Source organism: Balaenoptera acutorostrata, chromosome 3 (assembly GCF_949987535.1).
Source record: "Balaenoptera acutorostrata chromosome 3, mBalAcu1.1, whole genome shotgun sequence".
NCBI lineage: Eukaryota > Metazoa > Chordata > Mammalia > Artiodactyla > Balaenopteridae > Balaenoptera > Balaenoptera acutorostrata.
The window spans coordinates 126,095,168-126,108,501 of NC_080066.1; the positions used below are offsets into that span (position 1 = coordinate 126,095,168).

At 34.9% G+C, this 13,334-nt stretch overlaps 1 protein-coding gene across 1 annotated transcript in view; it reads left to right on the forward strand.

The window, feature by feature from the left end:
• The window catches only part of TOGARAM1 (TOG array regulator of axonemal microtubules 1), a 79,424-nt gene extending 71,152 nt beyond the window's left edge, over positions 1 to 8,272 (forward strand). The window contains exons 18-21 of the mRNA XM_057542379.1: positions 2,477 to 2,666; positions 4,239 to 4,458; positions 6,428 to 6,514; positions 7,132 to 8,272. Of these exons, the coding sequence (XP_057398362.1) occupies positions 2,477 to 2,666; positions 4,239 to 4,458; positions 6,428 to 6,514; positions 7,132 to 7,385 (751 nt within the window). The 3' untranslated portion in view covers positions 7,386 to 8,272. The remainder of the gene's footprint in view (positions 1 to 2,476; positions 2,667 to 4,238; positions 4,459 to 6,427; positions 6,515 to 7,131) is intronic.
• The last annotated feature ends 5,062 nt before the right edge of the window (positions 8,273 to 13,334 follow it).

Here is a 13,334-nt window from a genome sequence, read left to right on the forward strand (position 1 = left end):
GTTGTATGATGTTGTGGGCTTGTCATATATGGCCTTTATTATCTTGAGTTATGTGCCCTCTATACCCAAATTGTGGAGAGTTTTAATCGTGAATGGAAGTTGAATTTTCCAGATGCTTTTTCTGCATCTATTGAGGTGATTATATGATTTTTATCCTTCATGTTGTTAATGTGATATATTACATTGATTGACTGGTGGATGTGGAACCATCCTTGCATCCCTGGAATGAATCCTATTTGGGTCATTGTCTATAATTCTTTTAATGTATTGTTATATTCGGTTTGCTAATATATTTTTGAGAATTTTTCCATCTATGATTTATGATCGTTTTTAATGTCTTCTCTTTTTTATAAATTTTATTAATGTTAATATACCTAGTGAGTTTCTCCTTTTGACTGTTATTCCATCTTTTCCCCCTAAAGTATATTAAGTGTTATTTCACTATCAAATCTATCCTGTTTTCAACAACAACAAAAAACTATCTTTAAAGATAGGTTTCAATAGTTCAGTGGCTTCTTGATGTGTTCTTCTGTTATTTGACTTTTATATATCATATAGTTCTTAGTTTAAATATAAATTTAATTCTGTTTTTCTCATTGTATAGAATTAATTACCTCACAGATTAACCTCAGATTAATTTATGTAAACAAATTAAAAATAATGGATAAATACATCTAGGTTCTACATTTTAAATCATCATCCTGGGATTTCCCTGGTGGTCCAGTGGTTAAGACTACGTGCTTCCACTGCAAGGGGTGAAGTTTCCTTCCCTGGTCAGGGAAGATCCCCCATGCCGCAGGGTGCGGCCAAAAAAAAAAAAATCATCATCCTGAGTCCACTTTCAGGATGATTCTGAGCCATTCATTAATCATTGCTCTTAAGATGACTTTAGGGAATTCTCTGGCAGTCCAGTGGTTAGGACTCGGCACTTTTACTTCTGAGGGCATGGGTTCAGTCCCTGGTTGGGAAACTAAGATCCCTTAAGACACGTGGCACAGCAAAAAAAAAAAAAAAAAAAAAAAAGATGACTTTAATGCCGATTTTAATACTGCTAGTCCAACAAATGGTGGTAACTGGAAATTGTTACCATTGTCTTTAAGACCTTGACTCTAACCAGTTTATGTCGTGTCCTTGGTGGTTGTCATTCTTTTAAAGGTGTGCCTTGCCCTGTCAATTTGTATGACTCTAATTTCAAAGGGATCATCATCTGTCACATTGTCACTCCTTTTTTATTTTTTCTCATAATTTACATGTGCAAAGTCACAGATCTGTTAGGTACCAGAGCCAAGATTCAGAGGCCAACACATGTTTTTACTTTTATTTTTGTTTTTTAATATTTATTTATTTTCCTTATTTTTTAGCTGCATTGGATCTTAGTTGCAGCACATGGGATCTTCGTTGAGGGATGTGGGATCTTTTGTTACAGTGCGTGGTCTCTTCGTTGCGGTGCTCGGGCTTCTCTCTAGTTGTGGCATGTGGGCTTCTGTCTAGTTGTGGCATGAGGGCTGCAGAGCGCATGGGCTCTGTAGTTTGCAGCACACGGGCTCTGACGTTGAGGCGCGCAAGCTCAATAGTTGTGGCGAGCGGGCTTAGTTGCCCTGCGGCATGTGGGATCTTAGTTCCCCTATCAGTGATCAAACCCGTGACCCCTGCATTGGAAGGCGGATTCTTTACTACTGGACCACCAGGGGAGTTCCGAGTCACTCCTTTATAGCAGTGGAAAACATTATGCTACTAATACTAAGTCATTGAAATAGTAAATCCCGCTGGTCTTGAGATTCTAATGTTCCCAGGCATGTTCACGTGGCTATTTTTCAGAAAAGGATTGACATATCGGGCCTGAGACTGGTATCCTTGGAAAGGCCAGCTTGTAAGGTTAGCCTTTGACTAGCATCTGGAAACTAGAATTTCAGGAAGATTTCCCTCCCATTCTTTAACTTGATAAGAGTAATTTACTGTGCCTGTATGATTTAGGCAAACAGTATGGTTAAAGCTGAAGACCTGCTTTCCTTCTGGGAGTCTGGAATTTTGGTATGTCCAAGGCAGAGGACCACCCATGACCAACTACCCATAAAAATCCTGGGCACAGAGCCTCTAATAAGCTTCTTTGGTAGACAACATTTCATATGTGTTATCACAGTTTGTTGCTGGAAGAATTAAGTTTATACTGTGTGACTTCATGGGGAAAGGACTCTTGGAAGTTTCCATCTAGTTTCCTTCAGACTTTTACCCCATGTACCTATTCCCTTCGCTGATTTTGCTTTATATCCTTCTGCTGTAATAAATCTTAACCATGAGTAAAGCTACATGCTGAATCCTGAGTTCTCCTAGCAAATCACCAAACCCAGGGGAGATATTAGGGACCCCCAACACAGGTATCGTGGCTATGGGTTAAGTCATTTTTTGAATTTTTCAAAAATGAATACATGGTGAGAATTATTCATTGTGTTTGTGTTTTACCTTTCTTTCACTTTAGAGAGGTAACTGAAATTCGTGAAATCACCAGAAAATCAGTTCCCCGCAATTCCTTAGAAAGTGCTGAGTACATTAAAGTCATAACAGGTTTATTAAATGCAAAAGACTTTCGTGATCGTATTAATGGGATTAAGCAGCTTTTATCAGATACTGAAAACAATCAAGAACTTGTTGTTGGAAACATTGTGAAGGTAAGGACTGTTAAAATTAATTTTCATTTTCAATCTGTGGTTAATAAAGTTCATTAGCATAAAAAGTTGCCCTATTTCTTAATATTTTATATATATATTACTTTAAAGTGTTAAACTTAGTGAGAAGAAGGCACTGCTTAGGTTTTGCTATGTTAAAAGCATTCTAGAACAATTGAAAGTAATTGAGGAAAAAGGTAAGAAAATAGCAGTTTATTTGTTTGACTCGTCCCACTAGATGATAACTCCTTGAAAGTTCTGTATTCTCAGAGCTCTTAGAACCTGGCATTCAGTAAATATATGTTGAGTGAGGGAGTTCCTTGTTGGCCTCATGGTCATTATTCCGGGCTTTCACTGCCATGGCCTGAGTTCAATCCCTGGTCGGGGAACTGAGATCCCTGCAAGCCATGAGGTATGACCCAAAAAAAAAAAAAAAATTCAGTGAATCAATAAGTATTTTTAAAACCAGGGCATTTAAGAGACTTGATATTACTAAGAAATAGATAATAAAAGTTTTCATATGTAGGTTAGAAATCTGCATATGCTAATTTTTATATATTATGTTAATATGTATTTATAAATATATATTTATATTTTATAATTTGTATAGGAAGACAAGAAGCAATAGAAAGGGAGACAGTAGTAAATTAATAAATGTTAGTGGTACCAGAGTATAGATTACTTATGCTTCATCAGAGTTTAGTTCAGTTAATCCCATTAGTAATTTATTCATTAAATTCCATTTTAAATTTGTATTAGGTTCATTAAATTTGGCAAACATACTATAACAACTCTATTCTAGTGGTGGTGTCTCTTAATTTTCAGAAGAAAAGTACCATGTTACCATGTCATGGGAATCAGAAAGTTACATTTTCTGATATCTGTTGAGTAATTTTCATATATCTATATCTATATGTATCAGGAATTATTAGTTAATAGTCTTGGTTTCACAGAATAGCTCTTCCCTCACCTAATATAGGTAAAGAATTGCTTAGCATTCACTTTATTATATCTTGAAGTTATGAAAGCTAAGAATTAGAAGAGCAAGGAACAATTGTTTAAGTACTCAGGTTAAGAGGTAATAATAAAAACTTAACTCTGAAATTGCATCTAAAATTCTCGTAAGAAACCTAAATTGAAACTAGGTTAAATCTCTGTAGTAAAATGGACATGTCTACTTCTGTTACCAATAGAGATAAGAATAGAAAGTTTTCTTAAGTTCTTAAAGTTAGCTAAACCTGCACATTTCAGAAAACAGCATTTTTATCACATTTATAGTAAATCAGTTATCTGTGTACTGAACCAAATTTCTCAACCTTAATTTAGTAGGATGTCTTTTTAGGTGATGTTTGAAGCCTTCTCTTTTTGCTATAAGAAGATTGGACACTTAGATTTAGCATCAAAATTTTTATAAAGTTGCTATTATCTAAGTTCAAGTTAAGTAAGATGTGTGTGTGTTTTTAAATAGTACATTTCTCCTTTAGTAAGATGAATACTATGAAATGTCATAAGGAATTTAAATATAATAGATATCAACATTATTTCACTTTAAATAATTTACCAATTTACTTCCAGATCTTTGATGCTTTTAAATCTCGACTTCATGATTCCAATAGTAAAGTAAACCTGGTGGCTCTAGAAACAATGCACAAAATGATTCCTTTGCTTAGAGACAACTTATCTCCTATAATCAATATGCTCATCCCAGCAATAGTAGATAACAATCTGAATTCCAAGAATCCAGGCATCTATGCTGCTGCCACAAATGTTGTTCAGGCACTGAGTCAGCATGTAGGTAAGAAATCTTACTTTGGCATTCAAATTATTTTGGCTTTACTTTCGTATTTTCTGATTCTACACATTTTCTATAATGCTGAAAACCTAGCTGTTAAATTTTTGTCAATTAATGTTGTGACAGAATTTTTTTATTTTCTCAGTAACAGTTTTAATTATTTTTAGTGATTAAATACCATCCCATTAAATTGACTTTCTCTTCCCTTCTTTTTGACTTTTTCAATTCTTATTTTCTACCTCAACTTCATATCTGATACAAAATTAACTCAAAATGGATCACAGGTTTAACTGTAAAATTTAACTGTAAAACTTTCAGAACACATGAGAAAATCCTTAGGACCTATGCTTGGTGAAAAAAAAGAAAAAAAGTATGATCCAAAAAAAGTCCATAACTTGGACTTCATCAAAATGTAAAACATTTACTTTGCAAAAGACCTTATTTTTTTTACATGAAAATATTTATTTTTGTGTTACAGAAACAAAAATAAATCCAAGCAGATAATGAAATAAACATATTTTTTAAGTGTCCCATCCTGGGCTCTCTGTCCTAGAAGTTAGTAAGCAGTTCAAGTTTAGGTTGCTTCATACTTGTTCTGGATGCTATGAGGTCTCCATCTTAGAACCATATTTCTGTAGTTTAGCTTGTAACTAATTGGACAAGTCATCCTCTGTGTCATCATCCCAATTATCCTCCCAGACAAACTGCAGATTTGGAGGAAATATTTGCAAACCACATATCTGATAAATACGCATATCTAGAATATATAAAAACTCTTGGGAATTCCCTGGCGGTCCAGTGATTAGGACTCCGTGCATCCACTGTAAGGGGGCCTGGGTTCGATCCCTGGTCGGGGAACTAAGATCCTGCAAGCCGTGAGGTACGGCCCGGCAAACAAACAAACAAACAAACAAATTAATTAATTAATTAATTAATAATAAATAAATAAATAAAAAATAAAGAAGTCTTAAAACTCAACATTAAAAAAAAATCTAATTAGAAGATGGGCAAAAGATGTGAAGAAACACTTATATGGATGGCAAGTAAACACATGAAAAGATGTTTAACATCCCCAGTCATTAGGGAAATGCAAATACAAATTAAGACCATAATCATTACACAAGTGTATTAGTCTGTTCGTGTAGTTAAAACAAACTACCACAGCCTGGGTGGCTTAAAAACAACAAACACTTATTTCTCACAGTTCTGGAGACTGGGAAGTCCAAGATCAAGGCACCAGCAGATTTGGTGTTGAGTGAGGGCCCTCTTCCTGGTTTATAAATAGCCATCTTCTGGCTGTGTCCTCACATGGTGGAAGGGGCAAGGGAGCTCTTTGGGGCCTCTTTTATAAAGACACTAATCCCATTCCCATAGAATAGTTCCCATAGAATAGTTCTGTATCTTAATTGTACTGATAGTTTCACAAATCTATACATGTGATAAAATGACTTAGAATTATATACACATATTGTACCAATGTCAGATTCCTTGTTTTGATGTGTACTATAATCATGTAAGATGTAACATTTGGGTGAAAGTACACAAGACCTCTCTGTACTGTCTTTGCAACTTCCTGTGAAACTATGAAATTAGAGATTTGAAAAAAATCAGTGAAGGTAAAAACTATCCCCAAAATTTCAATTCTTTTTTTTTTTTTTTTTTGATAAACCTATGTACTATCATTTGGAATAAGATGCCTAGGAGATAGGCAGTTCTTTCTCTTTTTTATACCATATGACAGCTCCTTTAATATTCTGTGAGGTATTTTTATTTCTCATTTGCTGTAAGAATATTACTCTGTTAAGGTTTTATAGAGAATTTTAAAAAGTGTTTAACTATGTAGATTAAATCTTTCTAACACATTTGAATTCACTTGCATGGATTTTTTTTCCTTTCAATGCTATGTAATGGAAAATAAATAAGATCTTGTAACTCTTTAAACATGTGTCTCTGTGTTATTCTTTTTGTTTAGATAATTACTTACTTCTACAGCCATTTTGCACAAAAGCCCAGTTTTTAAATGGAAAGGCAAAACAGGATATGACCGAAAAGCTTGCTGGTAAATATGTTTAAATTGTTATTTCTAAAGAAATAATTTATTGACTAAGGATAAACTGATGGACATTTCAATTCAATTTTAGGATAGCTACCAAACTCAATATCATTATCCAAGAAGTAGAAATAAATTGTATAATGATCCAAAAGGGGACCTTTTAAGACTTTTACCCAAAAATTTTCTTCAAAAGAATTTTATTCCTCTTTTCCCCAGTAAGTGTTTAGTCTTCTTGTTAGTAGAAGTAAACGGGATAAATAAAAAGACATTAAAATCAAATATTGGTACAGATGGAAAATACTATTTCAAATTATGTATTTAATGAAAGGTCCATGAGTTAAAACTGTATATGTCTTGATTTAACTACATTTGGAAAACTGAGATGAATTTTTGGTTTGGTTTCTGTCTTTACTATTTTTGCCTGTCATATATAGATTTCTAATACTGAAGATCCCAGTCTTTGGGAGCAAAGTTTCTGACTTTACTTTTTTTTAAGATACCAAACATTTCAGGGCAAATGGCATAGGGAAGAAGCTTAGTTTATTTTCTATGCTTTTTAATTCTCAGAACTCGAATTTGTTTTTTTTTTAAACCTCACTGTTTACCATATTTTTGTGTTTCAGATATTGTTACGGAACTTTATCAAAGGAAGCCCCATGCCACAGAACAGAAAGTGTTGGTTGTTTTATGGCATCTCTTAGGGAACATGACAAATAGTGGCTCGCTGCCTGGAGCTGGAGGAAATATACGCACAGCCACAGCTAAATTATCAAAAGCACTTTTTACACAGATGGGTCAGAATCTGTTAAATCAGGCTGCATCTCAACCATCACATATAAAAAAGAGTTTAGAAGAATTGCTTGATATGCCAATTTGAAATGAATTACGATTTTTTGATGAAATATGATGAACAAAACTGTTTACATGATGACAAATGGAAGTTTTTTAAAGTTAGATTTTCAGTGCCTGCACTTCTCATCCCGTAAATTAAGTCAATAGCTATTTTTATTTGCAGCTTATGAGTACACATCTGTCCTATATCAACCCTATCACTTGCACCCATCACACAAAAATCTAAAATAATATAATCTAATATTCATGAAATCTGAGGCATGTGGAATGAATCCAATTTTAATATTTTTGAGAAAAGTCCTGCTCATTTGCACTATTTTATAGAAACTGAAATTTGTTGCCCTATATGTACAATTAGACTTTTAATTAAAAATATACTTTTTATTATGTAATCATGTTTTGCTATGTCTCATTACTCAGCCTTATTTTATGAAGTGGAAGAAGAGTCACTGAACTATGTTATCACAAGCTAAGTTTTGTGTGCTATTTGTGAAAAACATGTATTTCTGAAATCAGTCTGCTAATATGATTGTGCAGTATTAGCTTGCTTTTGCTGCTGTGTTAATGTGATATATTTGCTTACCATTTGGGTTTAATCATCTATATAATTGTGAAATTTAACAAGTTATAATAAAGCATGACGACCAAAGTTTTAGAAAACATTTAAACATTTTAAATGCACGTTTAAGAAAACGTGTTGAATGTAATTTCCCTATTTTTGTGTGCAAACGCTAAATTTTATTTCTATATGTCCTGACATTTATAAAGGTGTTATTTTGCTGCCCAGTTGTGTAATTCTCAAATATAGTGCCAGGTCTTCTATAGCTTTTCTCAGAATTCTTGGGCAACAAGTACTGTATGCATCTTAAAAAAGAAAAGGAATGTTATAAAATAAAAGGATTTATTTCTGTAGATGTGTGAGAGGTGTCCTATTTTTCCAACTCCGTATTTGTTAAAATGGGGAAAATATGTATTATGATATTGACCTATCATTTTCACTTGTTATACTTGATACAATATTGACCTATCTCTATTGACCTAACAATAGACCTGGGTTATAGTTCTAGCTTTACAGAAAATTCACTCTGTGACCTTGGGCAAGTCACTTGCCAGATTTAGGCCTCAATTTTCTCATCTCTAAAATGTGAGGACTGGACTAGATGATTTTTAAGGTTCCATTTTGCTCTAAAATTCTGTGATTCTATGTTGTAGTTTACTCTAAGATCACTTTATTACAATTGTGAACTACCTTCATTCTTTTTCACTTCTGTGTCACTGACTAGTTTTCTAATGTATTGATATTTGGCTACTTTTTAAATTGTGATTCTTTGTATTATCTGCAGTTTCTGAGGAAAAAAGCAAAAAAAAAAGTTTGAAGCTAATCTGAAAGGAGAGTAAAGATGTGGCTACTTTTTCTGTTTAAATACACTGTTTTATAATTAAATACATACTTTTAAAATTCCTTTTCTTCTAAATGTATTTTATTATGTTCCTATAATTTAGGTCCAAAGTTGGCAAACATTTTCTGTAAAGGACCAGAAAATAAATATTTTTGGCTTTGTAAGCCACAGATTCTGGCATATTCTTTGTTTTTGTTTTTGTTTTTTTTACAGCCCTTTAAAAATGTAAAAAAATTCTTGGCTCAGGCCTCTGGCATAGTTTGCCAACACCTGGCTTAGATTCTTTTGACTTCAGTTGTAACGCTGAAATCATTATTAAATTTTGCTTCAACCTTTGTGATATTCATTATTGAAACAATAGTTACAGATTCTAAATTTTATTAATTTTTACCACTGCCCTTGTTTCATTGCAAATGTGCCTAGTAAATTTGCATTGATTGATTGCTGGATATATTGAAATACATAAATGTCAAAGGCCAAAGAAGAGCACTATGTTATATAAAGCTTAATCATCCCTTCTTTTCAGTAGATATAGTTTGAATTTTGCATTGAAAAAAGTACAGTAAATATATCGCTGCTAATAATGTGGAAACTTTACTTCACACAATCTGTGTGTTTTTATTATAAAGAAAATAGCCATAATGTAAGAGTCCCATGCCTAAAAGTTTTTTCTCTATATTAGTAACTTCTTGATATTGAGCACTCAGAAGTCTAGCATTCTGTTGCCAAGAACTGTTACCAACCCAGAAATCAAAAAGAATTGGAGACTGATCACTGATGGAAAGAACTAAAGAAAAGCTGAAGGCTTGAATAAGTTGAAATAAAGGAATTTGGTTTTTTTTTACAAGCAGTGATAGTGATAAAAGTCTAACCCCACCAGCACTGCAACTAAAAAATAAACAACAAAAAATTTAAATGGCATATTTACCCAATGGAATTGATAGCATATATTTACTAAAAATGTTAATCATTTTAATCACAGGGCCATGTTCACAATGTGTTAAAGGGAAAAAGCCTGACTACAAAACACAGTGTCTCTATTTATTAAATATATACACACAGAGAAAACAGAACTGGAATTATATACACTGACCTGTTAATGGTGGTAATCTGTGGGTAAAGAAGTTATTTTAATATTTTCAGGGTACTATTCTACAATTTCTATTTTTTCAGAAATGAGCAACATGTATTGCCTGTGTAATAAAGTTTAAATTACAATATGGTAATCTGAAGAGAATCTGAAAATAAGGGTAACGTGAAGAGAAGAAAACATGGCAAAGAAGAGACAGTAGTGAATATCAAAGTGCTAAGGGAGGTAGACAGTGATACGACTAGAAGAGAGATGAGAAGAAAGGGAAGCAAGAAATTGTGAAGGTAAAGAGCGTTAAGACTTCGATTCAGAAAGCATGGATTTGGAACCCAGGTTTACTATTACTTGTTAAACCTTACATATATATCCTGCAGTTGGTGTGAGGTACAAAATTAACATGGGATTATGTATAAGAAAGCATTTGTAAACCTCAAATTCTGTACAAAGGTAACTTATTCCCAGCAGCAAATGAAGTTGAGGAGAGATGGGCAGAAACCCTACAGAAATCTTTAGAGCCAAGATAAGCTAACCCTACTTATTTCATTGCTGGTTAGGAGGTTAAATACATCAAGCGAAGGCAAAATCATTTAAGTACTATATCAACATTAATGAATTCAAGTCTCATAATGTGTTCTGTAAAAGAGTACCTAAATTCATACTTAAACTCTTCTCTGGGCAACAATGGGATAAACACAGATTTCAAAGTGAATTGTAGGTTTAGCAAATAGTCTTTTTTTCTTTTTCTTTTTAAATACTGGAGCATGGAATGTGTGAGACAATTGTTACGTAAGATGAAGACAATGGTGTGGTATGACCAGTCTTGAATTTGTTCACCTCTATGAATATACTGGGTGCCTTGGCCTATACTGGGTGCTGAATAAATAGTACTTGAGTAAAATGTTATATACGTTTGAAATTTATTCTGGAGCAATGTTTTCAAGGGTGGAGGTGGTGTATTTTAAAAGTTAACTAGTAGAAGAGGGATAGTTGGATGGAAACACCGATCCAAAGGCCTCCTGTGGCAAATGGATTTCATAGGATGTCCCAGCCTAATGGATAGATAAGGTCTGCCTGTTCAATGTGTTGAAAAAGATTGTGAGGTTCTAGCAAGTTTCAATAGGAGAGTATAGTGATCTACTTACTATCCAGGGCTCAGAGCCAGATTCTAGATAGTAAAGGTCTAAAGAATAGTATAACAGAAGGAGTGAGAATTGAAAGAATAGATCTGAAAGGTATTCTGATGGCAGGACTGACTAAATTGATGACATACTTAGATTTGGAACATAAAGGAGTCAAAGTTAAAGAAGTTTCTCACACTAGAGACTGTTGAATGCTGATGCCATTAACTGAAATGGAGAACACTGGAGGAGAAGCAGGTGGTGGAGAAAAGAGGAATGTAATGCTTTCAGACCCCTGTGAGAGAACAGACTCTAAAGGCAGTTCTGAATTTATTGATTGATTGATTTACTGATTGATTGATTTATGGCAGCACCGCCAGGCCTGTGGGATCTTAGTTCCTCGACTAGGGATCGAACTGGGCCATCGGCAGTGAAAGCACAGAGTGCTAACCACTGGACCGCCAGGGGATTCCCGGCAGAGTTCTGAATTTAAATTACAGCTCTACATTTATTAAATCTATGGCCAAGAGGATAAAAAGAAAGGAAGGAGGAAGGAGGGAAGGGAAGAGAAGAAAGAGAAAAGGAAAAAAAAACCCAACTGGCATGAGCAAAAAGGAAAATTTTTTTTATTGATGCTTATAACAGAAGTCAATGTCTCTGGCTTCAAAGCTGGCTTGATTCAGGGCTCAAATAATGTCTAGAACTAGTTTCTCTCTCCTTCACCCATAGAAACAGCCAATTTCTCTTTACGTCTCGTTGACAAGAACTGGGTCACCCCTTCTATCCCTCAATCATTCATTGGCAAAATCATTCATTGGAATGGGATTACCACAATTGGTTTGTATTGATTATGATTCAACTCCTGGAGTTGGGCACATTATTACCTGATACCTGAAGGAAAAAAAAAAACTTTAAAAAGCAAAATATATACCTAACACAGCAATATGAATATACTTAAAAGAGTAGTATGGGGCTTCCCTGGTGGTTAAGAATCTGCCAGCCAATGCAGGGGACACGGGTTCGAGCCCTGGTCCGGGAAGATCCCACATGCTGCGGAGCAACTAAGCCCATGTGCCACAACTACTGAGCCTGTGCTCTAGAGCCCGAGAGCCACAACTACTAAGACCACGTGCCACAACTACTGAAGCCCACACGCCTAGAGCCCGTGCTCTGCAACAAGAGAAGCCACCGCAATGAGAAGCCCATTCACTGCAACGAAGAGTAGCCCCTGCTTACTGCAACTAGAGAGAGCCCGTGTGCAGCAACGAAGAATAGCCCCCGCTTGCTGCAACTAGAGAGAGCCCACGTGCAGCAACGAAGATCCAACACAGCCAAAAATAAAGAAAAAAAAAAGAGTAGTATGTATGAATATACATGGAATACATAAACAGTAGCTAAACAGCAATACACACACAATATATATCTGCAAATATCAGCAATCTCTTTCACAAGCTGTTCATGGTACCCCAGTTGATTTAGCTATTAAAGCCTGAAAATTCAATCACCCTGAAAGAATAACCCCTATCCTCTTCTTGCATTCACATTATTCTTTTTGCAGCATTATTTGTGAAGAATGTAGAAATTTCCTAGTCCTTAACTTATAACATAACACACAGCCTTACTTCAATTTTGCAACATACTATGTCCAACTCTCCATGTCTAGTAAAAGATACAATCCATAATGAAAATGTAGGTATCATGATTTTTAATGGGCAAAATAACAGTATCGTAACCCAGGCTTGTGGGATCAGAGAAGATATCTTTAAGGAAGCAACATTTCAAATAAGTTCTGAAGATTGAGTTATTCGACAATGAGAAAAGAAAGGAAAAGCACATTCTAAGTACCTGCAAAGATCAGGAACTAAGAAGATGAAAGAAGTCAAGCTTCCATGTGTCACAGTGAGCAGGACAGAGAGGTTCCAGATAAAAGCAGAGGTAAGAACAAGAACAAAATGGTAAACGTAAGGATTTGGATTTTTATCCCCTAGGACCTGCTATAGGAAGTCATGACCAATTACAGATACAGTTTCATAGCCCTGTGACAAGAGAACAAAAAGGCTTGGAATAGGGAAATTGGGGCTGGGGTGGGGGAAATTAAAATGCAAATCTCCCTCTTTCTTTCATTTTGACATTTCTACAGCTGGGAAACCATTACACAGATTAACAATTTAATAAATTATTCAGGGGACTACCCTGGTGGTCCAGTGGGTAAGACTCTGGGCTCCCAATGCAGGGGGCCTGGGTTCAATCCTTGGTCAGGGAACTAGATCCCACATGCATGCTGCAACTAAGAAGCCCGCATACCGCAACTAAACGATCCCGCATGGCGCAAAGAAGACCCAGCGCAGCCAAAATAAATAATAAAA